The sequence below is a fragment of the Trachurus japonicus genome, chromosome 20 (genome assembly GCF_045865225.1).
Source record: "Trachurus japonicus isolate A0001 chromosome 20, Traja_1.0".
In the NCBI taxonomy this organism is placed as follows: Eukaryota; Metazoa; Chordata; class Actinopteri; order Carangiformes; family Carangidae; genus Trachurus; species Trachurus japonicus.
The window spans coordinates 11,761,145-11,787,952 of NC_140926.1; the positions used below are offsets into that span (position 1 = coordinate 11,761,145).

Here is a 26,808-nt window from a genome sequence, read left to right on the forward strand (position 1 = left end):
TGGCAGGAGTTCCCGTGCAGGCATAAGTGGAAAATGGTCTTCATACTCCTCTTTGGGTTGGGGTAGTAGGATAGAGGGAGAGGGGTTTTAAAAGGGGAGGCCCCTCAAGATGTCTGACATGTTTCTCCAGGACCGCAGGCCACTAGCTGGCGCAAAGCACAGCCTTGTGGTGGGCTGTTTGTCTGCGTGAAGCTGGCATGGCCTCCCGTTCCCCTGCATCTGTTCCCCATTAGCAGAGCCGAGAGTATAAAGCAGGGAGCTGACAGGGGCTGGGAGCAGTCTAGTTCCTGCTTGGATCATGGGGTTTACTATCTGGCTGTGCGTGCTCTGCCTGCAGGCGAGCCTGCTGTCACACGCCCTCGACTGCTCAGGAGCGACTCAGGGAGAGCTGTGTGTCAGCGGACAGACCGCAGACGGACAGGTAAGACTCTCACTGCTAATGGAGGTGATAGTTAGGGAAGGACAAGTGTTCATTATGTATCAGTCATCATCTGTTGTGACACTACACAGGTAAGTGCAGCCTCATTCACTCGATTTAAATGTTGTTTGCTCGGACCAAACTGCATAATAACAAACCATTGTCTGTAGGGAAAGTGAGAAGAATATGAATTATCAGCCTTTTGTCTAATAACAATGCTACGGTGCATTAGTGTAATGTTATGTAATGCAAGCAGGGGCAAGTGGTGATCCATCTCTAATGTGAGGTTGATTTTGATCTTAAGGGAAATGTATTCTGAAATTATAATGAATGTAAATAATTCAAACATATTTGGAAATAAAATCCAGATCTCCACTGACTCAAAACTTTAAAATCTGTCAAACTCATCTCATTTAAACCAAGATCTAACAAGTGTGCTTGACATGGATGACTAATCATATTTAAAGTTATGTGCTTTCAATTTAAGTTTAGATGACCAGGCACATACTGATTTTGTTAGTGCTTGCTCAGACACACTGTGGTCAGTGTTTACACAGTAGCGTGGGTCAAAGCAAAGGAAGCCAGTAACTCCGCTGGAATGTAAAATGTAAAATCATTCTGACTCCTTCGAAAGACGCCGTTGTGACGATAACGGTGGTCAAGGGTGTTTCAGGATGGAAGCAGACGTGGACAGTCTAACCCTGACCTGTGGAGACGTGTAATTTCTTTATTTTTATTTTTTTCTAACAGAAACAAAGTCTCATTGTAATGGTTTTTACAGCCATAATGCCTCTGCACCAAAAATATACGCCTCTGTGGAACAAAATCCTTCATGTGGCTACCGGCTGTTATACTTTAAACTTTGTGGTTGAGCATTTTTCTGCGGACAGTCTTCATGTTCTGTCCAAAGTAATCATCCTCATCTGGACAACGGATTCAACAGCTGCAGGACAAGAGTGGAGGATTTTCACCCACACATGAAAGACGATGAGTTGGGAATTTTGTTCCATCTGAGGGAGTTTGTGCCACATATATGCTCTTCTCTAGCAATTATTTGTCATGTAATTACAGCATGTGCAATTATAAGCTTCAAATGTGGTGGGAACTAACTAATACCAGAGGCAGCATCTTTTAAGAGACTAAATTTGCTCCATTTGGTTTAGTTTACATGGGTTTGCCCGTTTCATCAAGGAAGGTCACTGGTGTTGGAATACATGAAATTAGTAATTTATGGGAGTCGTCATCACGCAATGTGCACATCCGCAGACCGAATGAACTGTGGTAGGTTTTGATGCACACATCCTAGCCACACCCACCCACACACACACACACAACCTACAGTTAGACTTTATGAGATCGTGAAGACCCAGGAGATTACACCTCTACTCTGCAATAAGAAATGCTGCAACGTTTGCAGAGCCGGGTGTGGAAGAATTATTTGCTTTGTGCGTGTGTGTGTGTCTGTGTATTAGTGTGACATCTTGTTAGGCATGGCAATATAACTCATTTTCTCTGGGTCAGTGGACTATTTTCACACAGAGGATGTACGGATGTGGAAATATTTCTTTTTTTTTTTTATTGCCGAATTCATAGGACTCTGTGATGATATTAATTATGCTGCAATGTATTTTTTTTTTTGCACCTTTTGCACTTCTCTGCTGAAAATGATAAATACACCATGTGTTGACCCTCTTTTCCTCCTCTCAGTACGGTGATGAGAAGCAGCAGAGGGCGCTACCATTAACTGAAGGACTGGTATGTGACACCACTTACACTTTATTCCTTTACTAGCCCATATTTATTCCTGTGGTAGAGCACAGACAAAAGTCAGATGTGACTGAGGGAGTCTGGTTCAGAGGAGCTGGTCATTGCACCACAACCAGATAAGGTGCTAGGCAACAAGGTGTTTGGACAATAAGTCAGAGGGGTGGTAAGTGGTGTGGGTGGAGGTAGAGTGGGTGACTAAATAATTAGATAATTATGTTATTGACACCAGGTTGCATTGTGACAAAGCTTGAAACACAACTAAATCCCTAGCACACAATCTATGTTTCCCTGCAGCTTCACTCACAGAAACAAACAGCACATCCACATTGAAATTCTGCCCCAACTCTAAACCGTGCAGCTGTCGTGCCACCGCCACTTCTAAAATATTCCATCCCTCAAGACTGAAAACTGAAACAGTCATCAAAATGTAGGTCAACAGCAATCACCGCCAGCACTTTAAATGGCATCACAAATGATTCTGAGGCAAATATTTTGTAGCTAGTGTCGTCGCCTTCATTCTCTGGAAAAACAGATAGGGTAGGAACTAAGTCATTATGCAACACTGGGAAGAGCCTTGTTAATTTCTACACTTATGTAACCTAGGGGGAAAAAAATAAGAGCACCGATGGAGTCAAGGCCCTGTGTTGTTATAAATTTACCAGAAAGTCCTAATTGGTAAAGTGAAACCTGTTGTTTCTCAAAGTGACAGTCCATTTATTAGGAAAACGAATGGATCAATATCAGTGCGTTGTTTATGTGCGGATCAATGAGAAATGCAGGAAATGGTGGGGCCAGTGACTATAATAATTTTGCTGTTTCCTCCCCTTAATGCTTGAGTTTGCAAAACAAAGACGACTGAAAATGAGGGGGGACAAAACAAAGAAGGATAAAGCAGAAAAGGGACAAACAGAGCAGAAAAAGGGAAAACAAAAGTAATGTGTTCCCACTCAGTATCCAACTCACATGGAGGCACTTTATCTCACACAGACACACAATTGAACGAGATGTTGTGATGGTGGTGGATGTGGTTTGTGACTGTCTCGTCCTCATAGGCTTTGTTCAGACATAAGAGACAGCTGGAGCGGAGGGGCCCCACCCACCTGAGTCACTCCAGCCTGCCCGGGGCCGTCTCCGTCAAAGGTTTCCCGAACACGCTCATCCAGGTAGGTCACTGGTTAGTCACACCGGAGAGTCAGAGTGGGCAAAAGCCAAAACGGGGGGGAGGTGAGGACGGAGTGGTTTCCAGTGGTGACTGCTGCAGCCCAAGGTCCAGCGAAGTTTTAGTCACGTATTATTAATCCAGGAAGGACGGAGGGAAACCACAGTATTTGCTCACTAAATTCACTTAACTACCATATAAGAGCATTTATGTTATACCAAGAAAGAGGCTGTTATACGTGGGCTGGAATCTGTGTGTTTTCCAAATTAAATTTAATGGTTTCACATCAAGTATGTAACTGTGCAGCAGAGTATGTATTAATATAATAACATCCCTGTGTCTGTGGTTTCCCAGGCTGACAGGTCCAGGCGACACTTGGTTCAAGCTGGGACTAAGAAAAAGAAGCGTATATCCCGTGTCGGCTCCTTCTCCCTCCTTAGCAATAATAACAAATCCACCCCCCTACAGGTGAGTCTCCATGGCAACCCTGGAGTAGAGCAACAGCTGGGGCAATGAGGCCGGATGTGCAAGCAAGAGTTATAAAGCCACGTTAGTTGGTTTTATTGGAAGCATTTGGTGCACTCACCGATCTAATCTGTTTGTTTTAAATGCATTTTTGATATCAGGCATCGTCTTTCCACAGAAGGTTTTTGTTATAATCTCGTTCCGCTTGCTGATAAAAGTTTATAGCCTCAGCCCCCCCCAAAAAATGCCATATTTGTAAAAGGCAGACTGTTATGGATGGATTTTCTTTTCCAGATCACCAGAGCGAGGAGACAGGTGAAGTCTGATCCGCCTAAGAAGGGGAAGTCAGGTCGTTCTGGGGCTTTCTCTGTCCTGGTGAGTCTTTATACAGTATAATGTTTTGTCCACTGCTCATACATTTACACATGATGCATATTTTACATGCTGTGTTTTATGCTCTCCAGGGAGATCCGCAGAACGAAGAGCAGGACACCAGAGTGAAAAGAAGCATATAGAAGACAGAAGTGCCGAAAAATAAAATGTTCTTCTCTTACTCTTTAAAAATATCCTAAAGGTGTGCACACTGCACAGTAAAAGTGCGGTGACATTTTACAAAAAACATGTAAACAAACTGAAGACTGGTGTGAAAATCTGACATTTGGAATAACAGCTCTGATGTTTCTTTTAATGTGTGTGTCCACCATTACTGTTTCAGCTGTAAGCTATCCTACATTTATCAGCCCGTCTGCACTTACTTTATACTATTTTAGGTTTCTAATATATTCCTGCATGTTATCACAAAAGATCACATATATTAATATTCTAGTTTGGCATTTTGTTGTAACCTATTTAATCACAGAGTCCTTATGAAGATTGGGGGTATATTTTTGCAGAAGTATTTTAATATGTTGCTGTATCAGATTTCAAAACCAGTTTAATAGAGACATATGGTGTAAACGTCTTTTAAATATTATGCACTTTATGCTCCACTGGAGCCTTCTCTATAAAATTGGATAACAGTTTTTACACTCTGAGCTCCATTAAGACATTAAATTGTATAACAGTTCCTGTACCAGCTCAGTCTTTCCCTCACTGTTTCCCAGAATAACATCTCTCACACAAGGGTCTGCAAAAACTTCCTATGACCGATTCATAAATTTAAGTATCAGAGGACTCAAACACCGCTAAGTCGCTAATTACATATGGCAAGTGCTACACGTATAGTGTGTGGTGGGCAAAGATGGAAGGAGGATAAAGCAGCAGGAACCTCTTTTCTAAGAGAGGGGCACTAATCCATTTACATTACAGCAGCCAGGGGAAAAAAGCCTCGGAGAGAAAAAAAAATCTAAATGTAGTCCAGACCATCTGTTTCAGGAGTCAAACTTTGTCTATTTAAATATGTCATTTTTAATTCATTTGGCCAAGAATGGAATTGCAGTATGGTCTGGACCAGAAGTTTAGTCTGAGTAGTTTTCCAGGGACACTTACATCAACATATGCACAAAATCACATCCTTGTGGGCTGCTCTGCATCTGGGCCCTTACCTATTTACAGCATATCAGATTAAACAAATCACCTGGTTACAACTCGAGAGGAAAATGGTACTTTACTGTGATGAGAACCTAAAAATGTGCTCAGGCCCACCCAAAGTGAAGCCACCAGAAAATCCCAAATATGAGGCAATCTGACAAGGAAAATGAGCCTGTGTAAAAGTGGAAGGCAATCTAAGTGAATAGGATGACTCATCCTCCACTCATTTAGTGATCAAAGCCCTCTGCTCATGACGTAGGTGTGCAGTACACACAGGGTAATTTCTGTGCTTCTCCAGACACAAACAGAGAGAAAAGGGAAAAAATAACACAACAAAATGTTATTTATAAACTTGGCATTTTCCCTGAAGCTCATCATTGGTGCTGATTATGCTTCAGCGGCTCGCTCTGGGATAACACAGAGAACCGATCAGATGAACCTGGATTAGCTGGTTATGGGGGTGTTGTCTTGGTGACAAACCACCACAGGACATCAGTGTGATTTCTCCGAAAGAGCGACTCACATTAAAGACTAAGATTCCTGTTATTCCTATGCAGAAACAACGAGAGGGACACAGCTTCGGCTCACTCCCCTGTCATCATCTCACACACACACTGCTCTGACAGCAGCCAGCAGGGTATCACAGACTGACTGTACCCTTGGGCTAATGCATCCTGGGAAACTCCTAGTTGATGACCTGATGGCACAAGGCAGTGTGTCCGATCAGATGCAACACATGCACATGAAAACCCATTTCTTCCGCTGATGTAAATGTTAAATTCAGTCCTCAGTCTGAACATGTGTCACCGTGTGTGGCCAGCACAAAAAGAAAAGGAATTATAGCTGTGTATCAGTCATTGCGGTTGTGTAATAGTGTGTGGCATTGTTTCCGCTCCGTTTCGGGTTCATTCATCCCCCATGAGAACAAAGCTGACACGATGATGATCACAACCAACCAAATAATTGGGGAAGCCTTCAATCTATAGGATTGTGGTAGGAAATGGCGCAAGCAGAGCGATATATGTCAGGATTTCCCATAAAAACCCAGGTTCATGTGTAGTTAGTGGCTTGAAGTCAACATCCGTTTGAAGCAGTAGAAACCACTACATAAGTATTAGTTTCAGGGGCATCTCACCCTAAACAACATGCAATGTGGGAAAACGGAGTCACAAACAAGATTTACGTCAGTGGAAGGTACGTTCAACGATGAGGCAACAACTACTACTTTAACTTTCTGTTTTATCTCAAGTTCATGCGGCTTAGGTCTCAATTTATGGCTTTGGACGTTATTTGAAGTGGGAATAATAACAATGGACTCAGCAAGATAGCTGTTTAAGTATGACGGCATTGCTAAAAAAGAAAAAGGGTTGCCAAGTAAACATGAGGAGTCAGATTGTCCCGTTCTAAAACAGACCCTTAGGAAAATTCAGCCTGGTTCCAGAGTTTTAAATCACAACCCACATCTGATTTATTCAAGATTTTATACAGATCAGCTGTTGTGAGCACTGATGGCTGTTTCCCTGCTCATGAGAAACAAAAATATAATAGCTAGAATGAACAATCGTAAAAACGTGCATCATAGTGAGTCTGATGATCAGGCCAAAGTGTTGGCTTGTTTCATCCAACAGCTTATAACAGGCCTTGAAACTAAGAGTATTGTATCATCTGATTGTGATTTCTTTGTGCATTCAGGACAAGGTATTCCCTGCTGAAACTGTTATCCTCATTTATTCTCTGTTTCCACTGACCTCAGACTGTGACCTCGCTTTCAGGCTCACTTTGCCTCCTTCTTTTCATCTCCTGCCACTTCCCATCAGATCAGATACGGGGCGTTGGCTGTCTTCCCCGTGTCACTCCTCTTCTCTGGTCTGACATCACCTCGCCCAAACAGTCTCTCTAACTCAGCTTGTCAAAACTTCAGACTGCTGTGCTGTCACAGCACTGTCTCGTGCCTCTGGCCCTAATGAAGAAAAAGGTAGAGAGGGGGTTAGAAACAGAGATGCATGTTTGATATGTGAAACTCCTTAGTATCAGTGTTGTGATGTCGGCTCAATATGTCAGCCTGCTGACCTTTCAACATGTATGGTAACGGGAGTGTTATTTATGGGCCATTGCAGAATTCATTGACTTTTTCCCGGCCCTGTCAGCTCCCCATTATAAACAAAGCCTTTGACCGTGCATCCAGAGGCGGTCTGCCACCTGCAATCCCTTCATAAAAACAAACATCATCCAAATGATTCTGACACTGCTGAAATCACAGCATCGAACTTTATTGTAACAGCCTTGAATGACATCCATTTAGTTTCAGCCAGGAGGCGACTAATTACTAATAGGCTGCCTGTATGACAGGCTATGATTATTACTTGTTTCCATTGGATACAAATTATTCAACACCATGAAGAAAATCAGAGATTCTGAAATATCTCTTCGTTCTGGTTTGAGAAAACCTACACCATTTCTGTACACCACGTATAGGAATCGAGCACCATTTATGTTATCTTAGTTTAGCTTAGTTTATCTTAAAGGCCAAAAGCGGGAGGAAACTCTGCTAGTTGCTTGGCAACCGTATGATGACAACAAGACTCCAAGAAGTCAGTGGTCCCGGTGGGAATACAGCTGGCCTTCTGCAGCTCTCCCCTCACTTGTGTAGGCTACACACATTCAAGACAAGAGACTGCTGTGAGCCTTTGGCTACAGTTAGCAGCACAAGGCTAAACTAGCTGCTACATTCAACATCTAGCCAGTCAACATCTGCCTGCCATCATGGTAAATCTACATCTGAAAATCAATTAGCACACCTGTCCTTGAAGAAGTACAACAAGTTCTTACACTCTCTGAAATGCTTAACCAGCACACAAATGTGCATTAGTAGAACAGCAAATAGGAGCTCTCTCTGAAAAGGCCTGTGATTGACTCAAGTCTAGATGGGCTTGATTTTCCTAAGTGTGAAAATGGAGCCAAGAGGGGGTGCAGCAGACATCTAGTTAGTTTGCTCCCAGTCCACTTACAATAGGAAATGCAAATATGGATTTTTGGTCCATTGATGCCAAAAAAAAAAAAAAAACTGTCTGGCCAAGCTTTAACTAGCTTTAAAAAACTGCATAGTGTTGCTTTTGTATTTTGAATTAAAAACTGCATCTTGTGAATTTCAAAATACCCGTCCTTTGTGTATCGTTGGAGCAAACAGCTTCCAGTCTTTATACTAAGATAATCATGTGTTGCTCTGGCCTCGAACTGACATTGCCATCCGCAATAGAGTATATTGAAGTATATTTCCCACTATGTTGAAGTACTGAATTAAATTTCATACACCCAGTTGATATGGTAGAAGCATCTAAATGACAATTTCACCTAAATTCGTTTCACACACACTAGTGGCAGCACATTGGCTGCTGAAATCTCGACAGACCTTGACAGCATCAGGAGTCCCCACATATTTCTCTTTAGGTAATAAATGCACCTCAGGTTGGAGGAAAATTTTACCACAGAAATTTTTGAAAATTGACATAAAAAGGTGTGCACTGCGATGAGCAGAGCTGGGAGGAAAATGCAGGATTTTGTCAATTCCATCAGGGAGAACTACGCAGATGAATTGCGTAGCTGTCCCTGATAGAGTTGAAAATGATGGATGCCTGCTGAGTCACTGCCACGGGCCAATCTTTGCCCTGCTCACTACATTAAAGCAGAAAATATTGCTGAGTTTGACCCGCTGCCCACTGTATAGGTTCACAGAAAGCTGATTTATTAAGGAGGGAATACTTGCAGACAGGGTGAATCAATTTCACAGATATAGATTAGAAAAGGATGGCGAGAGAAGTGACAATGAAGAGAGAGAGGCGTTTCTCGAGGATATATCTCCAGGAATAATGAGTCAAAGAGTCAGAGAAGATTGCTGGCAACTAAGCAATCTCAGATCAATCAGAATTCAAGGCTGGGTGTCATTAAGTTGCATAAACAAGACAAAGGATTACAAGAGGAAAACGGAGAGGAAAATGGATGAAAGGATGCCAGGCAGGTTTGGGGTCAGCCAGAGCCAAATGGGCTGAAATGTGACTTTGCGCTCCTTCATTCTCCTTTTCTCTTTGGTATGACACAAAGGTCACTGTGGGCTGTGAAGTGGACAGGGCTGTCAGCGGAGAGAGGAGCTGAAAAGGCAGCACAGGGAGTCGGGGCAAGGCAGGGAAGGAATTCAAATCAGCCTGACGCATTTGAGACGGAGCCACAAAGTTGAAAACTTCTTATAAAGACTGTGACCACCGTGTCTCCTCAGACCTGGAGGATCGGTGGGAGAGGGAGGAGATGAGCAGCCTGGAAAAGGGGTAATATCGGCTTTGGATGGCACAAAATGCCTGGAAATACGATGATGGCGCCCTCCAGCCACCACCTCGCTGACTCTAACCATTTGTGAAATTTACAAAGGCTAAAAACGGACACAATTATGTTCTGGAGATGAAAACAAGGGCGGAAAGGAACACTACATTCCTCCGTTACATTCCTCAAGGGCAACAGAGTAATGAAATCTCTGGGCCAGGAAATATTATGAATAACTGCAAAAAGAGCAGCATAACACATTAGATCATTGTCTCTTTGTCTGCAAACCTCCGAGGACCTTTAGAGGAGATTAAGTTAAAGACTTTTAGCTTGTGGTTGTAAAAGAAACCTGCTTCCACTTTTCCAGCCAAGCTTGCATGTAGAAGTCATTTTAAAAGGCTAAAACAGCACGATATGACCTCGGATTACTGGGAGTGATTAAGTCTTGCGAGGTGGCACAGACTGCTGATAGAAATCCTCAATGCATTTTCATTTCTTCTTCATCACACAGCCTGTAACTTCCTCTGTGTCTCCATCTTATCTCTCTGTAATCTGTCTGAGGCTTTTCACAATAAGAGCGTCAGTCAGCATCACTGATGTAGCCTATGATAAAGAACGAAACTTATCAAATGTTCATTGGTACAGACATGAAGGCGTGTGGTAGCGGGAGTTGACAGTGAAGAACGCAGGCTAAAAAAAAAGGAAAAAAAAGGGAAAAATAAAAGTTTTTGTGGCCGTTGTGCCCACAGCTTGTAAACTCCCAAAAGTTCAGCTCCAAGTCCATAAGGTCTTGTGGGTGTCAGCCAGAGCAAAAACATATTAATATTTCATCTGAGGCTAAAGCTCTCTGAACATTATGGAGAGAAGGAAGGCATGTCGGTCCCAGAATGTGGTCTCACATTGAATTTTGAAGTCATAAATGGATAGTTGAAAACTGCGGAGCGGGTGGTGCTTTAGAGGTCCTGAGAGGACAATAAATCATTTGGTCACACATACTCTGTAGCTACACCCCGTCCCTCTCTGGTTCACAGGGCTCTCTCAGCATCTGTGTTGTGTACCACTCCACCAGGCCGCTCAGAGTACAAGGACAGAGAGGAGGCAAACCTCTGTGTGGGAAGGGACATCTTTGTACTGCATAATCCAGTTGTGATGGCCATGTGAAAGCTTATAGCTTGTCTACAAATTCACCCTGGCTGGTGGAATAAAAGCATAACAACAGATTTTAAAAAAAGAAAAAAAGAAAGTATGTGCTAAAATATACACATTACTGTGTTTATAATGCCAATACCAATACTTTATTGGTATACTTTTTTGTTTTAGACCATATTCATACAAAGGTTCTGATGTAATTTCAACATACATACTGTAGTGTATTGCTGAATGTCTCTTTTTTTAATCTTTAAAGTAGCTATTTGGACAGACAACTCATCCTGGAAGTCCCATTGGAAAAATAAACACTCATGAGCAGAAATACTACTAGTATAATCCTCTCCTGATTCCTCTTTCTCTTTACTTCCCAATCTTGACATTCAGTCTGTGTAAACCCAAAGCTTGCTAGAGATTGCCCTCTTGTGGTGGTTATACATTACAATCCAACAAGTCTGAACTGACTGAGCAGGTTGATTAATTTAGGAACACTTTTTCATCCTGAGTGTAGATTAGATCAGAAAAAAGAAACTCTTAAAAGACTTGAAAAAGATCAATAGCATTTCTGAGCAAAGAACATTGATCTATTACTGCGATCGTGTTCCCAAAGACCAGATATATCTGTATATCTAGTCTAGTAATGTACACCCTGAGACTATACAATGATGGGGGACCAAGATGACACCATTTAGATAATTTCAATTTTGCCAAATAATTCAATTCAAAAAAGGTGGTTGATTTACTGAAAGTCTTTCTCCTGTAACCTGGCTGACAGTAGATTTTCATAACCAAATAAAAATAACTGATTGATTTGATCTTATTTGTTAGTTTTTGTCAAAAATTAGATCAAATGTAAGTGTAATTTATATCATGAAGCTATTTTGATGACATTAGTGTCAACTTTTCTTTCTGTCTTTGTTATTTTTACACATTCACTTTTGCTTTAATATGCACTTTATAGGTAGCCTATAGCCATCTTGCTTTTATCCTGAAGCACATTTTTGCTCGTCATATAAAATGTGCTTCATAAATAAAGTTGAGATTGACATTGACAATGACTTATAATGGAATACAAATCCACTGTGAACTGTGTAACAAACACAGACAGTATTTATTTCAACAGACAGTGGCCTTCATTGGCGGCACCTGGCTTCTTGGAGGTGGCTGTGGATGAGGGAGAGCTGAGCTGAGCTGCATCACTGCACATGTTGTCCCTTTGACACTTTGCTCTCCACTCTTTTTGTTTCTTGTTGTCCACCTTCATCCCCACAGATCTTGTTGTTATTGCTGATGTGCTGATCTGACCTGTGGTTCAGCCGCTGTAACGCCTTGTCTCTCTCCAGAGTCACCAGCACGGTCTGCTTCAAAACCGCTTGGTATTTCTCATTCATCCGCTTCACCGTGGGCTCGTAGTTGTTACACTGAACCTTGAGCTTTCTCATCTCCTCGATCAGCCGGCTTTTCTCCTGGACCACACGCTTGTGCTGCCGCCGGTGGAAGTCTCTGGCTCTCTGGACCCTCTGCAGGATCTCCTCCGCAGCAGACACCGCCCGGATGTACTCCTCCCTCTCCCGCCTGGCGCTCCTCAGCTCCCGCTCCAAGCGCTGGATGTCGGTGTACACGTCCGGTACCACGCCGACCCCCTTCTCCGCATCCACCACCACCACCACCAGTCCTTTCTGCACCATCTCGCTCCACTCGGTCTGGAAACAGTCCAGTGTTTGCATCATGTCCATGTGGATGAGAAAGTTGCGTAGAAAGTCATCCACGGCTTCAGGAGGCTGGTGGTGTGTGCTGGTGCTTTTGGACCGGAGAGACGCCTGGGCGCTGGCCTCTGCCCGCTGTTTGATGGCTTTTATTGTCGCGTCCAAGTCTTCTTCCTCCTCCGTCAGACTCCAGTCGTCTTCCTCCAGGTGTACTTCCTCATATTTAAAGTCATCTCCGCTGTCATTGAGAGCGCTCGCGTCCTCTTTTCCCTCAGTTTTATTAGTTGCGCTCATTGTTTTTCAATCGACACGTCCGGCGAAAGAAAGTTTCGTGTTGCCATGGTGACGATTCGGACGTTCAACGCGAGATTTCATCAGTTCTCGTTCGCCCCCAGCAGCTGCTCTCACATCCAGAAAAGAGGGTTACTTGTTATTTTTCTCCTTTTCCCCCTTTTTTTTAAATGCTAAAATTTACATATAAAAATTAATTTAAAAAAGTATATTTAGAGATGTAAAATGTAAAAACAAAGGTGTATCTCATGCAGCCAGTCTAATGATGACCCCCACACTGATTTGGGGTCAGTTGATCACATGACATGAAAGCTATTCATCTAAAATGCCAATATTTATATATAAAAATGAAAAATAAATTATGTAAAATGTAACTAAAAACAAGAGGTGTAGCCTATTTCATGCAGCCAGTGTTGTACTATGATCCCACACTGATTTTGAGTCAATTGATCAAATGGTCTGGAAGCTATTGAGCTAAAATGGTAATATTTACATATAAAAATTAATTTAACAAAATATGAACAGATGTAAAATGTAAAAACAAGAGGTGTATCTCATGCAGCCAGTGTAGTAGGCTACTGTGATCCCACATTGATTTTGAGTGAGTCAATTGATCACATGGCCTGGAAGCTACAGTCTATGCCTGGAAGCTATTACACATATATATATAAAAAATATTTTTAGAGATGTAAAATGTAAAAACAAGAGGCGTATCTCATAAAGCCAGTGGAGTTACATGATCTCACTGAAGCTAAAAAAAAAAAAAAAAAATCTTGTCCTAAACTCCTGCTCAGTAGGTGGCGGTAAAGCTCCCTGAAATGGGAAGCAAACTGCCATAAAACACAAAGGAAGAAGAAGCAGCGCTCCAGCCGTCATCAAACAAACATGGCGGACTACCGAGAGGCGCCCTTGGCCACTCGGCCAAAAACGTTGGACCCAAATGAATATTTCAACCTTTCGCCGGACCAGAGACGTGCCGAAGAAGCCAGGGCAGCGATACGAGCGAATCTGAAGAGACAATACCAAACGCAACTCAACAACCCGCACAGACAAGAGCTTGTTGTAAGTGGCTGCCTGCTAACTAGCAATGTCACCCCTGTACTGGAAGAGACTCGGGCTGCTCTGATGAGACGCACTGAGTCCCAGACAACCCAGATTTATATTTATTTGTCTGCATTTCTGAATTGATACGCGAGGTTGTGTGCTCTCATTTACCTTTGCAAGCAATGACATCCGTAACAACTGTACGCGTTGACTTAGGACAACCTCAGCTACGTCGCTTACACGCAATGATTGAGAAAAGCGCTGATCCAGACCTCTGCTCCCTCTGACATCCAGTGTAACCAGGGAGCACAGTGGCCCCTTATTTACATTTTTAGGGGCGCAAGCATAAAATGTAGGGGTGCGTGCACACCGTAAATCGATATGCAAAGCAAATATATTCACATAATGATCCTCCTCACGCACATTGGCCTGACACCTGCTGTGATGTCAGATCCCAGATTTTTTGAAGGTAACAAACAAAACAGCAAATTTAGTGGTTGCACATGCACAAGTAGATACAATTTTTACTTTTAGAGACAGTCTGGAGCTCTGATGAGGCTTTGCTAAGTGTTTGACTGTTTGTATTTGCTACATTTCCAGCTCCTCCACTGTGCAAACGAATTTACTCCCTTTCCCCACAGAGAAATCCTTATCTACTTCCAGGTTTAAAAAAAAAATACAATAAGAGTTCCCCACAGTTTTGTATACTTCTGACAATCTGTTGCTTTTTGTTTGTTGTAGGAATATGTCTCAAAATAACTGCATGTCTCTTCTTTTTCCACTGCGAAGCAACAGAAGCATTAGTAACCCATGACCTTTGTCTCTACAGGAAGACCCTGCGCTGACACGCTGGGTGTATGCACGCGCCAACCCCTTCACTTACTTCAAACCCACAAACAAGACGTCTCTGCTGGGCGCCATGTTTGGAGTTGTTCCTCTCTTTGTCCTCTATTACGTCTTCAAGACCGACAGGGTATGAGATGAGATACAGTCACTATGTTTTGCTTTTGTTGATGACACAACTCACTTGTGGCCCCTCAGTTTTTGCTGCCACCACATGGACAACTTAACTTATCTTATCAGTGTAGAGGGAATCTTTCAAGTTCAGCATCAAATTTCATTCCTTCACACACCAGGACCTGTCTCTGGCAGTGGAAAGCACCAACACCACTATAGACTCTTGTTATGCTGACCAGCGTGCCCCAACACATCTTACAGCGGGGAAAATAAGTATTGAACGCGTCAATAGACTTGCATGGTGAACATGCATAGAGGCCATGGCGGTTAAATGCATTACTCATTGTTTTTTTAAAATAACTTTACCTGCTAATTGCAGGTCTGTCTAAAGCTCTCCGTCAGTGATCCTTGGCTCTTGGACAACTTTTCTTAGTTTTGACTCTGTCAGAAATCTTGTGAGGAGCATCTGGTCGTGGCCAGTTTATGGTAAAATGTTGTTCTTTTTAGTTCCGGATTAACGGCACTAACGGATAGAACGGTGCATTCAGACACATCTGTAACCGATGCCATAGTATGTTCTCCAACATAAGTTTCTGAAGGTCTTGAGAGAGCTCTTTGTTTTTCCCCATCATGAGATGCCTCTTGTGTGACACCTTATGGACATAAATGTTGGGATTTCTCTGTATGTGTGTATTACTTGGGTTGTTGCTGACATCTGGTGAAAATTTCATGTCAATAGCTCTATTAGAAATATATTTTCTGAGAAAAATGTTGACGCGTTCAATACTTATTTTCCCCGCTGTATATCATAATGCTACTTTTTCATAATGAGTCACTGCAGAGCCCAAGCTGACCCCAGTTCAGCATGAAAAGATGGAGAAGTAGTGCTGTGCTGACCAGAGCTTCTATTTTACCCTCTAGTCAATGTAACAATGACTGAGAGTAACGGCCTACTCTTTGCAGTTGATCATTACCGTCCACCATCATCCTCCCATACATATAGCATCTCTAGAAGCAAGTTCAGTAACTGCACCATTTTTTAAGCCCTGGCTTCAAATACAGTGTTGTATGCCACCACCCTTATCTAGGAACAAACATGCATCAGTTAGCAAGCCATTTACAGCTCTGGTTTTACTGACTGTTAAAAGTATAGTTCAACATTTTGGCAAATTGGCCCATTGCCATAATCCCTATAGTTTTAGGAGTAGGTTCGTTACCCAACAACTCCAAAACGCTATTGTGGACAAGTTGTGACCTGCACATTCACCACGCTATGAGATAATAACGGAACGTTACGAGACAGAGTTGTTTTCAAGGTAAATTCATGCAAAACCGCTGATGTGCGTCACTGTCGGGGGCAGTTTTTCGGCAAGCAGTCTCTGCATTTGCCTCGAAAACAACCAAGAAATCCCATTAACCTCTGTAGCGTAGCTCTGAGCAGCTCATGGCTCTGCTCCGCTGTTCTAAAAATAGCTTGCACCAACAATTAAAGGTAACGAACCTACTGCTAAAACTATAGGGATTTGCCAAATTTGCCAAAAATGTTGAACTATCCCTTTAAGGTAATACACACAAAGAAAAAGACAACATGCCTATGTATTGCTGAGGTGGAAGTCCTTTCTCCTGGTAGCTAAATTATGCCACAGGAGCTTTACTTCCATTTCCTGCTGCTGTAATATTGATTATACTTGGTGCAAAACTAGGGGACAATCTTATTGACAGGAAGCAGTGAAGAGTATAGTAATAGGGTAATTTAATATTTTACAGCACTGACATCAGTCTTATTAGCTAATCTGATACTCTTTATACTATAATACCATGACAAGAATATGAGAATATTTTTGTCTAAAATAAACCTTAAATGTCATGCCTGGACATGAATGGCTTCATAGACGCCTGAAAAGCTTTTTAAATGTGGCTTGGGACTCATTTCCGCGTAGGTGCACAGTTGATCTGGTTTTCTTTTTTTTGTTACAGTTCCAGTCACATTAGAAATAAGTGCTTCATTTGAAATGCTGCCTTCTTTCATTTTCCTCCCCATTGTCATGGAGATTCACCCTCTAAACTGTCGCCAATAGAAATTCCAGCAAGAATTTGGTGCAATTGTCACACCGCTGGGCGATCATATTCGTCTCCCTCTCTCTCCGCTGGGAGGAAGAAAAACTGCTTGAAAATCAAAAAGCACTTGCTCATAAAACATGCGGCTGAGAAAATGTCCAGAAGGTGATATGACTTTGTCGCTATGGAAACTGAACTAACCCATCATCTGTTTGTCGTCTGTTTTTACAGGATAAGAAGGAGGAGCAGATCAAGGCCGGAACCCTCCCGCGCAAGTTCGGTTTGTCATCATGAGCTTCGGTGTATGAAGACCCCCTGTATGTTGTAGATGATGATGCCAGTGCGTGTAATTATTATTAACCGAATAAAATTATATTGTCAAAAACAACTGTGTGGCTTTAAATATTAGTGAATATGCACACATAGTATTTACAGTGGCATGAAAAAGTTTGGGCATATTCTTTTTCAGGGTGTTGCTTTCCCTTTTTCATTTTAAAATTGTCAAAAACAACAAAAAAAATGATATTGCTTAAAATATTGAAAAAGAGGGTTAGGGTTAAACATCACACCTTTTGAAGAAAAAAACATTTTCCACTCGCTTTAACTGTTCACATTAACAGAATTTTTTTCATGCCACTGCATTGATGCATAAACAGATGCTCACACAAATATTGGAGCAGCATGTAAACCTGACTGTGACAAGTTTGTAGCTGATTCACAAGCTGAAATCTTTGCCAAAATCATTGAAAAATATGCACACAGAAAGTAAAGATCAATATGTGTTCATCATTGATCACTGAGGTTTCCTTTTGCTAGATATTTTCGGAAAACATGAACTCATGATGATCTCATAACCTCTAAAATAAAAAATCAGAGAAAGAGGGTAAACATTGGATTAATAGTAAATCTATTAATGTAATCTCCCTAACACCCTTTGCAAGTCCAGTCTATGTAGCCTGTTTGTTTTTCACAACACATAAGAGCAAGTACCTGACATTTCAACTTAAAAATAATTGAGGGTTAGGGTTAGGGGTTAGTTGATGTAAAAAGACAACAGTTTTAAATCATTTAACATTTTATTGGCAGTACACAGAAGTGTACTCAGTGTTTTTGTGTACCGTATATATATGTATATATCTTCAGTTTATTTATTCCTTGTTTGCCTTTTTATTTGTAAGGAGAATGTGCTAGTTGTTCTTTAAAGAATTACATAGCCACTTTAAAATTCAGCTTTTCAGTAAACAAAGGTGCGCTGACGTCCTTAATCTACAAACTGTTAAAAGTGAGTCAGATACTCAAATTGCACACATGCAGTCACATGTACAGAACAGTACAGAAACTATTTATGCTGCCTAGTTGTTGTTGTTTTTTATTTCTAACAGGACAAACTGCAAAGTGCACAAGTTTTGTTTTTTGTTGTTCAACTCCAATCATAGTTGTATAAAATAAACATCTAAATTTCATTGGCATACTTCAAATCCCTCTGTACTTTCAGTCAACGCACCTAATCAAAAAATACAAAGAAAGCCAAGTTGCACTAAAATTGGATAGCTGGTAGTTACATTTAAGAAAGTGAAATTCGGACTTTTTATCCTCAGGTAACAACTGCACTTGGTTAAAATTTCTTCCCACTCAATTCTCCTTTTTTACTTTTTGCTGGGCTTCCAGTTGGGGTTAAAGTGGCTGCGCAGAGATTCCCAGCACTTGTAGTAGCTCTTGTCGAGCCTCTGACATGTCTGAAGACCCCACTTGGTCACTGCCATACTGAAGGACGACTCAAACATAAAAGCCTGGAGGAAGGAAGTGAAACACAACAGGTAAAAATCTCTCAGTGTTCTGTGAAAGCGAAAATATAAATATACATTAAACAGATATCTTTACCATGGTTCCCTCAGCCACCCTCTCTGGTTGTAGGTCGGCCGTGCTGTTCTTCTCGAAGCAGTCGGCGTCCGGGCCGTGTGGGGTCATCATGCTGTGGAGGCTGCCCCCTCCTGGCTGGAAACCCTCCTCTTTGGCCTCATAGTGGCCTTTGATCAGACCCATGAATTCGCTCATGCAGTTACCTAAAGTGACAAGCAGGAGAAGCTGTAACACAGCAGCACTGCGCTGGGTGCAGTTTACTGTGCAAAGATCAAGTTGTTGCATTGACTTCCACTAGATGGCCTTATAGATCTGTGGTGAAAACAGACAAAAGGTTCTGTGCTAGGCCCCCAGTTGGAGACAGCCATCCAGCAGGTGGATGGTTATCACCTGCCTTCTTGAAACTGGTTGAGTAAATAGACTTGTTAGGATATGGCTGATTTGTTTCACACTAAATTAGCCTCACTGGGCAGAATTTGACTCTTATAATTGAAATAAAGTCACATCCCAAAACCCTCGCTCTATTAAATTTCAAGTCTTTTTCTCCTTTTTTTGGGGACAAGTCACTGTAGGAGTTGAAGTAAGGTGTGTGTGAAAAGTGTGTGTTTCGGTGGTCTTACGGTGATAGTACGGTGGACGGAAGGTGTTCTCGGCCACGCCCCACCGTGGAGGGAAGATGACAAAATCAGCGATAGCCACGCCGGGTCGTGTGGATTTGGCAGTCAGCACCGTGAAGATAGATGGATCCTACAGAGAACAATATGGGACATTTGAAGCTGGAGTGTGTAGCAAGACATTAAGTGAGAAAATAATATGATATGAAATATGTATTATGAAAAAGCACCCTGAGTGTGCCTGTGTTTCTTAAACATGACTCTCACCGCATGGTCGAACGCCACACAGTTGATCACCATGAAGTTCTTCAGGTTGTATTTGTAAGGTGTGTAGTTCCCGTGCCAGGCAACCACATTGAATGGAGAAAAATCCTACGTGCAGAGCGCAGAACAAAACAAATAAGACGAGTCTACCCAAGCTACAAACACAAAAGACTTTAAATTGAGCTTTTCACAGGGAAAGAGGAACAATGAATAATGTCTTTGTAATCTTAAATTCCCAGAGAGAGTACTTCTTGACATAAAGAGAAAAAAACTGGTCGTAATGAAAAGGGTTGATTGTGAAAAAGGGTGTACTTCTTTCATTCTTTCTTCTCTTTCATTCCCCCTGTTCTTTGTGATACGAGGCTCCAGGTATTATGGGGTAATTGGCTTCACAATCAAACTTTCCCAAACTTTGAGCATTTTGACGCTCGCAGCGGCGCAGTTATGGGGGGAGCAGCAGTAACAGTGGGTGCAGAGATATTTCTTTATCTTGATTGTTAAAACCACAGCAATTTTATATAGTTTCTCTGTTCTGATAATGTCACTGCGAAAAAGACATTCAACAGGAGCTCTAAAATCAATACAGTTCATTACAACTCAAGCTGCCTCCTGAGTGACCTCTAAGCTCCTTACACACACGCGACACACACACACACACACACATATGAACACCTGACGCACAAACCAAAAAATAAAAAAATCACACACACATATTTATACGTACACTTGTGCATAAGTTAATTCACACATATAACCAATAAACACCAGACACAACCAGCAACACACCCAATTCACAGTAGCTGCCATACAAAAAGGCCATTGGGAAACCCAGCACAGGTAATTTCTTGGACATTCATCTGTGGTAACTCCACTACATTCGATTAAAATGAAAGGGAAAAATGGAGGAGAGCGAGCACTTGCACACACATGCACACAAAACACAAACATATTGGCCCAGTCAAGCAAATAATAAGTTAATTTGAGCAATTTCAGCGCTCTGCAGGGGAACAAAACAGCAGGACCAGACGGGAGCAGCAGCATCTTCCCTGAGATGAGGCTCGCGTCCTTATTTTCTTGCCCCTGTAGCCTCACGCTCCAGGCTCAGGGAGGGATGGACACCAGGAAAAAGCGTGTCAGGTTCCTTACACCTCGAACTTCCAGCACATGACAAGGGGCAGATGCTCAAGCAGAGGTGGCAAGAGATGAAAAGTATTTGTTTTGCCACAAAAAAGACAGTATCTTATCCTTGTGTACTTTCCTACGATGAATAATAACAGTGTGGTTTGACATGGTTTCCACGGTTACAACCCCTCAACCCCAGCCCCTGACAAACCTCTCCTCCCACCTCCTCCCTGTCTCAGTAAAAAACCTCCTGTCAGACATTATGTGTCGATCCAATTATGCGCCTAACAGGACATTTCTGGAGGGGGAGGATCATTCCTCGAGTGAAATATGGTGAAATTAATGCTTAACTTGTGAAAGGTTTTTCCTACAAAGCAAAGCTTCATGGGTACACCGTCTGTAACGCCAGAATGCCTTAACTAATTATGAGTGATTAAGACTCATAAAGGAGTCGAGGCGGAAACCTGCTGAATGGATAACAGCTAACGCTTCCATATTAAATCATCAGGGATGGCAATTCAATCGGTAGGAGCAGCTAATGGATCATATGCTTCACTTGGACAGTTTCCTGTTACTTATTGTTGCGGTTCGATGGTGTTTACTGAAGCAAATTCAGACCTAAATAGGGTAATAGGGCAGGTAGCCTACGCCATATGCGTGGGCCGCTGTCATACAGTGTCCGTGTATGTGTGTGAGTGTACGACACACACATAGGCTAAAATGCCACACACCTGTTGGCAGGCGAACAGCTTCCCTTGGTACTTGTTGATGACGGTGTAACCTGTGGCCACGGTGCGATCCTCATACCAAGCAACTGGACACAGGAAGTCTCTTGGGTTGGCCAGACCATTGGCTCCTGCAGAACACACAATACACACAAACAACAAAAGAAAAATACACTTTTACAAACAACAACAAAGCACCCCCTATGTATTATTGTACATTGTGCAGTGTACTACATGTACTGTAGTGTGCCCATTTCTTTACACTATCTAGTCTAGTGTCTTCCCCACAGTGAGTCACAAAACCTAGTGTCTATGGTGTATACATCACTGTTTAACAATACCACAATGCAATGAACCACATTTCATAGATGTGAAAATGGCGCCACTCTGCAGCTGCCATTGATGACACAAAATGATGATGATTAGTAAGTGTCCAAAAGCTCAATTTACTGCTGTCTATTGAGTAAACTATTGATGGTCTATTATATAGTGGGTAGTGAATGAGAAAGTGATTTCAGATACAGCCCATAGGCTACAGCCATGCTATTGCCTCTGGCAGGGCATACGTTGGTGTGTGCGCTAATAATATTGAGGTTTACAATATCCACCAGTCTAACATTTATTCATTTGTTTTACATGGCAGCATGTGCAACCTTGCTAATTAGCACTTACTAATCATAAACCAAAGCTATTTATGATTGATCCCGATGTGTTTAGCAAATTTTGGTGACATATTTTAGTCTTAGCTTAAGTGGTGAACAACAGAACATTTTTAGAGAAGGTGTGGATGAATTCACACAAGAGGATGTAGCAAGAAACAAACAAAGTGTGCAGATTTCAAGGAAGAATAAACACATACTGCACGTGTCTACACTCATAAACACTATACGAACACACACCTATGGGTCCCAAGTCAGGGAGTTCATAGTGGGCTCCATAAACCTCCAGTATGTATCCCCTGGTTTCTCCAAACACGTCCACACTGAAGCGCATCCCTTGCTGGAGGAAACACATGAGAAGTGGTGGTGAGGGGACTTCTGGGTTCATGGACTAATGTTGTTTGGAAAAAATACACGTGTGCTTTCATGGTGGTCAAGAGTTAGCTGAAACCTCTTTCCACTGTTATTTATTTTTGGGTCACTTTGGAAAAGTACCAAAATACGTCTCTCTAAATATGGTAAGTGGGGCGTGGGGGCGGACACAATGAGAGATTTCTGTGCGAACCGGAGAGATGAAAAACATAGAGCTCACCTGGATGACACAGATCTCGTTCGGCTCCACCATCATCTTCCCAAACTCTGTAGTGATCAAGATCTCACCCTGCTGGGGGACTAGCAAAACAAACACACAAAGAGAGCAACAGAGAAAAGAAAATCTGAGAGAGAAGAAGGACGGAGGATTGAGCTATCATTGCTCCGGTGATAGACGACAGTGAAAACATCAACAGCCCTTTTCCTCACCAATCAGAAAGTCTCCATCTGAGTTGTTGAAGCACCTGGAACGGGAAAAAATTGAAGAGCTCAGAAATGATCAGCAAAAGCGTAACCAATGATTTTTTTCCCCCCTTTCCTATTGATATGTGAAAATACCTCTATTTTTATATGATGGGATAGATCTGCACATAAATACATACTGACCTGTCAACCATGGAAGTGTTGCAGGTGTACATATGGATGCCAATGCCATTGCGAGATTTGGCATCCCCGGCACCACAGACTGTATGCAGACCCTGCAAGATGCAGATGGTGACAACAATCCCAATGAATTTACAGTTTTAAATGAAACAACAAGATGTGGGGAAGAAAGAGTAAAACTTACGGCCACAAAGTCCACTTTCTTCTCTGTCGACTTTGGGATGGTAAATGGCAGCCATCGCAGCTATGAGAGAGTATGAGACAGTAAATATAAAAGATTTAAAGGAATAAATCTTCACAGCAGTGGTATTAAATGCTCTGAAAATATATTTTCTCAATAAAATATTTACATTGAGCCATGAGATTTGATATGAATTCAACATTTTCTGACAAAATTAGATTTTTGTACTTGCTTTCCTAACTGCTTAGTTTTAAAAAGTTCAGTTTGAATCTAAATGCGACAGCAGTTATGTGGCTCTCATGTCGCCAGTGGCTGAAAGATCCGATCAAACCAGGTTCACATATTTCCAGGAAACAGAGGAGCGCAGCTAAGGCTGACTGTCAAAACATGGGGGAATATGCCTTTTCAGAACCCTTTTTGTTTATTGCTCACAAGATAAGCAGCAAATGTGCTGTTTTCTTGTTTGGCTAATGTTTAACGCTTTACAATCTTTAGCAAATATCACAGTTTCACTAAATTGAAGCAAAGACTAGATGGGCAGGAACTCTTCCTGTTCATCATTAATATACCTGGTTAGGATCGGGCTCCGCTTCATTCCAGTCCTCGGTTAGATTCCCACATGGCACTGCCGTAAAGGGCTTGTGTTTGACAGAGGGGATGATGCGGTAGAGCCAGCTGAAGAGAGAAAACAGACGAGTATTAAGTTATCCATTTGAACTATATGAACTGATGTACATGTCAGAAAGAGATGGATACCTCCTCTTATTGGCTGGTCGAGGGCAGGTGAAGGCAGAGCCAGAGAGCTGCTCAGCATAGAGGCCGTAGGGACACAACTGAGGACTGTTCTGTAGGAATACAATGGACAGTGTTCACACATGTTATGCTGTGTGTTTTATACATGTTTTGTGCAACCACAGTATTGGCATTGGCCCACTGATTACATAAGGGTGGTTTATCTAATAATGATGAAAGGTCCATAGATGAGAAGAGGAGAATGCAAAGTTGAGTTGACTTTGTGCCTCTTGGGATCAGATTTTGATATTTTTCTATAAAACATGGAGGAGTCACAGCAGCTTTTGGTTGGTTAAACCCCTCCTGACACCTATGGTGTCACATTAAGTATTCATGCAATTCACTTAAGCACAAAATCAATGAATAAATGATCAAATTAATGCCAAAATGAGCCCTGAGTGTGTTTTTGTGTGAGCTACCTGTCCCTCAGGTAATGATCCAGGACAGCGTGGGTCTTCGGAGGAGAACTCATTGCCAAAGCCACTCATGTACTGAAACAGGCAGACAGACAAACATTTAACATTCAAAGGAAGTTAAAGTGAAAAATAAAAAATACACCACGCAGCTTCATTGTAATGCAGGATAAATGTGTTCATGCTGGTTATAATTAAATTTGAAGGCTTGTCATTAAGGCTTGTCTTTTTGTTAATTGTTGTCATATTGATTCACATTAGATCTATGATAAAACAAACTGCAGTTATGCCAGATCCCCCCCCCCCCCCCCTCCCCCTTGCAGTCATCCATTATTTTTGTGTTATTGTGTTATAGAAACAGACTAATTACTCTAACATCCTCCACAGTATATTTTGATCAACACTTTTACTTCTCAGTTATGAGATGATTAATATTCCACTATCCTCTTCTGCTGGCACTGCTCACCAGCACTCAATGTCTCCCCAACCACTGAAAAACATGAACTTGGAAAGTGGTAAAGGATTCTTGCTGAGTCATTGTTAGTTTGCAAAAGAGGCACGCTGGCGGACATGGATGGTTTCCATATGTGCGCGTCCATGTGTTTTTGGGGCGCCTCAATAAGTAGCTACTAAAACATTTTGAAAGCTCCAGCATGTTCCTCGTTTTATTGAACTTGTACTTTAATTTTGAGTTATAAGGTGACAAAAACGCACAACTCCACACACATCACATGGATCATATAGCAAATATCAGATAAATTCTGCTTATTCTTCAAATGATTTTTTAAAAGAAATCTACAAAAACACTGAAACAATTGCAGTGTTCTCACTTTTTGGACATAATAGCCTAATCACAATCTTAAATGCTGGATACATGTCAGTCAACTGGAGTTGAATTGATGCTTCAGTAACGGTTTCCACTCAAATAAAAACCCACTAAACTACACTTAACACAATCAAAGCAGGACTGGAGTAAACGGTTTGGAGGCCGTAATGGTTAGAACATATGAGAGTAAAACTCATTTCATTATAATGATGATATAAAAGGTTTTCAAGCTGGTTCTATTGGAAATAATAGTTTCGTGCTGTTATTGAGGCATCGCTGACCACATCTGGGCAGCTGCAGAATGCAGCACTCTGATTGGTCGAAGGCAACGCCTCCCTTCAGTCAGCCGGTCTACTTCTACAGTTGTGATGGCTAATACAAAGTTTAAATTTACACATGTGGTATAAGATGTATGATAAAAAAAATCAATGGACACCTTCTCTATTTCCAAATCGCGTGCGCATAGTGTCAACACTAAAACTATTGTGAAACTTAGCGGATTTGTTAGACACGCAGTCTAAGCGCAGTAGAAGTAGTTTTAGAGAAAAGAAATGCTGCCTTACCTTGAGTCCAGCCATTGTGGTGTCTCTTCAAACTCTTCTCGCAGCTGTTGAAAGTTTCAAAGTAATTTGCAGCTATTGTCGAACTCCTAATGCATTGCCCTCGACCGAAGTCCGCAGCTTCAGACGTGCATGCCGGTATGCACTGAGTGTAAAAAGAGGGGTTGGATTTATACTCTTGCTCAGTATGGTTTTAATTAAGCATTGACAGGCTCCGTGACGCAGCAGCAGGGTCTCTAGCAAAAGGGGAAAGGACAGATTGGATGGCCGAAAGGTGCGCAAACAAAGACCAGTCCCATTGCCAAAATAAACAAGAAGCAGGACTGGGACATCTCTAAGTTTTAATTGCAACAAACAGATATATAATATAAAAGGACATAATAAACATTCAGTAGGCCTACATGAAACAGATGGGCATGTAATTGGAAATGCCCTTTCATGTCATACAAATAAATCACATTATGAAATAAAAACAAAACAAAGCTAAAGGCATTCTATACTAAACTCATAGTATTGGTGTCCGACATATCAAAATATTATCATACCTAAGGGGTTATAATAAAATAAAACAAATAGAATCTAAATGAGACAGAGGAGCTTTCTGTTCAGTCCCTGCATTGTGGTGACCTCCTGTGGGACTGCTTGTGCAAATAATTGTGTCATGCTCATCCTCACGTCCTGCAAAAACAAACATTAAGGGGGAAAAAGTCTATTGGATGAGGTCTCTAATATTACAAAATTCCCTCCGGCCTACCTTTTATATAGTTTATTCTGAGGATGAAGTAAAATGTCAACATTTCACACGTGCCACCGGCTTAACACACCTTACCGTTTCATTTAAAGTGAGTTATCATTCCTGTTCAGAGGCATTATTAATTGATTTCTCTTAAAAGCAGCATATAATACACGGGTTAACCTCTGCATGCTGCAGCGAGCAGCTCGCTCTCGATGTGAACAACAGCAGC

General features: G+C 41.8%; 4 protein-coding genes across 4 annotated transcripts; 2 read left to right on the forward strand and 2 right to left on the reverse strand.

Annotated features, from left to right (window-relative positions):
* The first annotated feature begins 89 nt into the window (after positions 1–89).
* LOC146966496 (uncharacterized) lies at positions 90–4,875 on the forward strand. Its single transcript, XM_085763286.1, has 6 exons — positions 90–421; positions 2,126–2,173; positions 3,238–3,348; positions 3,699–3,812; positions 4,104–4,184; positions 4,274–4,875. The coding sequence occupies exons 1-6, from the start codon at positions 299–301 to the stop codon at positions 4,322–4,324; spliced, it is 528 nt and encodes a 175-aa protein (XP_085619412.1). The 5' UTR covers positions 90–298; the 3' UTR covers positions 4,325–4,875.
* Positions 4,876–11,910: 7,035 nt separating this feature from the next.
* LOC146966497 (sperm-associated antigen 16 protein-like) lies at positions 11,911–12,859 on the reverse strand. The gene has a single exon (XM_085763196.1). The coding sequence runs from the start codon at positions 12,794–12,796 to the stop codon at positions 11,993–11,995; it is 804 nt and encodes a 267-aa protein (XP_085619322.1). The 5' UTR covers positions 12,797–12,859; the 3' UTR covers positions 11,911–11,992.
* A 757-nt stretch (positions 12,860–13,616) lies between these two features.
* On the forward strand, positions 13,617–17,240 carry ndufb4 (NADH:ubiquinone oxidoreductase subunit B4). Its single transcript, XM_085763736.1, has 3 exons — positions 13,617–13,855; positions 14,667–14,810; positions 17,084–17,240. The coding sequence occupies exons 1-3, from the start codon at positions 13,679–13,681 to the stop codon at positions 17,144–17,146; spliced, it is 384 nt and encodes a 127-aa protein (XP_085619862.1). The 5' UTR covers positions 13,617–13,678; the 3' UTR covers positions 17,147–17,240.
* Positions 17,241–17,909: 669 nt separating this feature from the next.
* On the reverse strand, positions 17,910–25,987 carry hgd (homogentisate 1,2-dioxygenase). Its single transcript, XM_085763737.1, has 14 exons — positions 25,847–25,987; positions 24,464–24,535; positions 24,009–24,097; positions 23,822–23,927; positions 23,256–23,315; positions 23,075–23,166; positions 22,898–22,932; positions 22,689–22,768; positions 22,337–22,436; positions 21,444–21,568; positions 19,594–19,698; positions 19,333–19,459; positions 18,734–18,915; positions 17,910–18,642 (listed from the first exon to the last, which is right to left on the reverse strand). Exons 1-14 carry the CDS (start codon positions 25,859–25,861, stop codon positions 18,499–18,501), a joined length of 1,332 nt encoding a protein of 443 aa, XP_085619863.1. The 5' UTR covers positions 25,862–25,987; the 3' UTR covers positions 17,910–18,498.
* Between the last annotated feature and the right edge of the window lie 821 nt (positions 25,988–26,808).

Coding starts and splice junctions, on each gene's coding strand:
- LOC146966496 (XM_085763286.1), top strand. CDS start 299: ATGGGGTTTACTATCTGGCTGTGCGTGCTCTGCCTGCAGGCGAGCCTG. Junction 3,349..3,698: donor TCCCGAACACGCTCATCCAG/GTAGGTCACTGG, acceptor GTGGTTTCCCAG/GCTGACAGGTCCAGGCGACA. Junction 4,185..4,273: donor CTGGGGCTTTCTCTGTCCTG/GTGAGTCTTTAT, acceptor TATGCTCTCCAG/GGAGATCCGCAGAACGAAGA.
- LOC146966497 (XM_085763196.1), bottom strand. CDS start 12,796: ATGAGCGCAACTAATAAAACTGAGGGAAAAGAGGACGCGAGCGCTCTC.
- ndufb4 (XM_085763736.1), top strand. CDS start 13,679: ATGGCGGACTACCGAGAGGCGCCCTTGGCCACTCGGCCAAAAACGTTG. Junction 13,856..14,666: donor CGCACAGACAAGAGCTTGTT/GTAAGTGGCTGC, acceptor TTGTCTCTACAG/GAAGACCCTGCGCTGACACG. Junction 14,811..17,083: donor ACGTCTTCAAGACCGACAGG/GTATGAGATGAG, acceptor CTGTTTTTACAG/GATAAGAAGGAGGAGCAGAT.
- hgd (XM_085763737.1), bottom strand. Junction 22,437..22,688: donor ACGAGATCTGTGTCATCCAG/GTGAGCTCTATG, acceptor TGTTTCCTCCAG/CAAGGGATGCGCTTCAGTGT. Junction 21,569..22,336: donor CCCTGACTTGGGACCCATAG/GTGTGTGTTCGT, acceptor TGTGTTCTGCAG/GAGCCAATGGTCTGGCCAAC.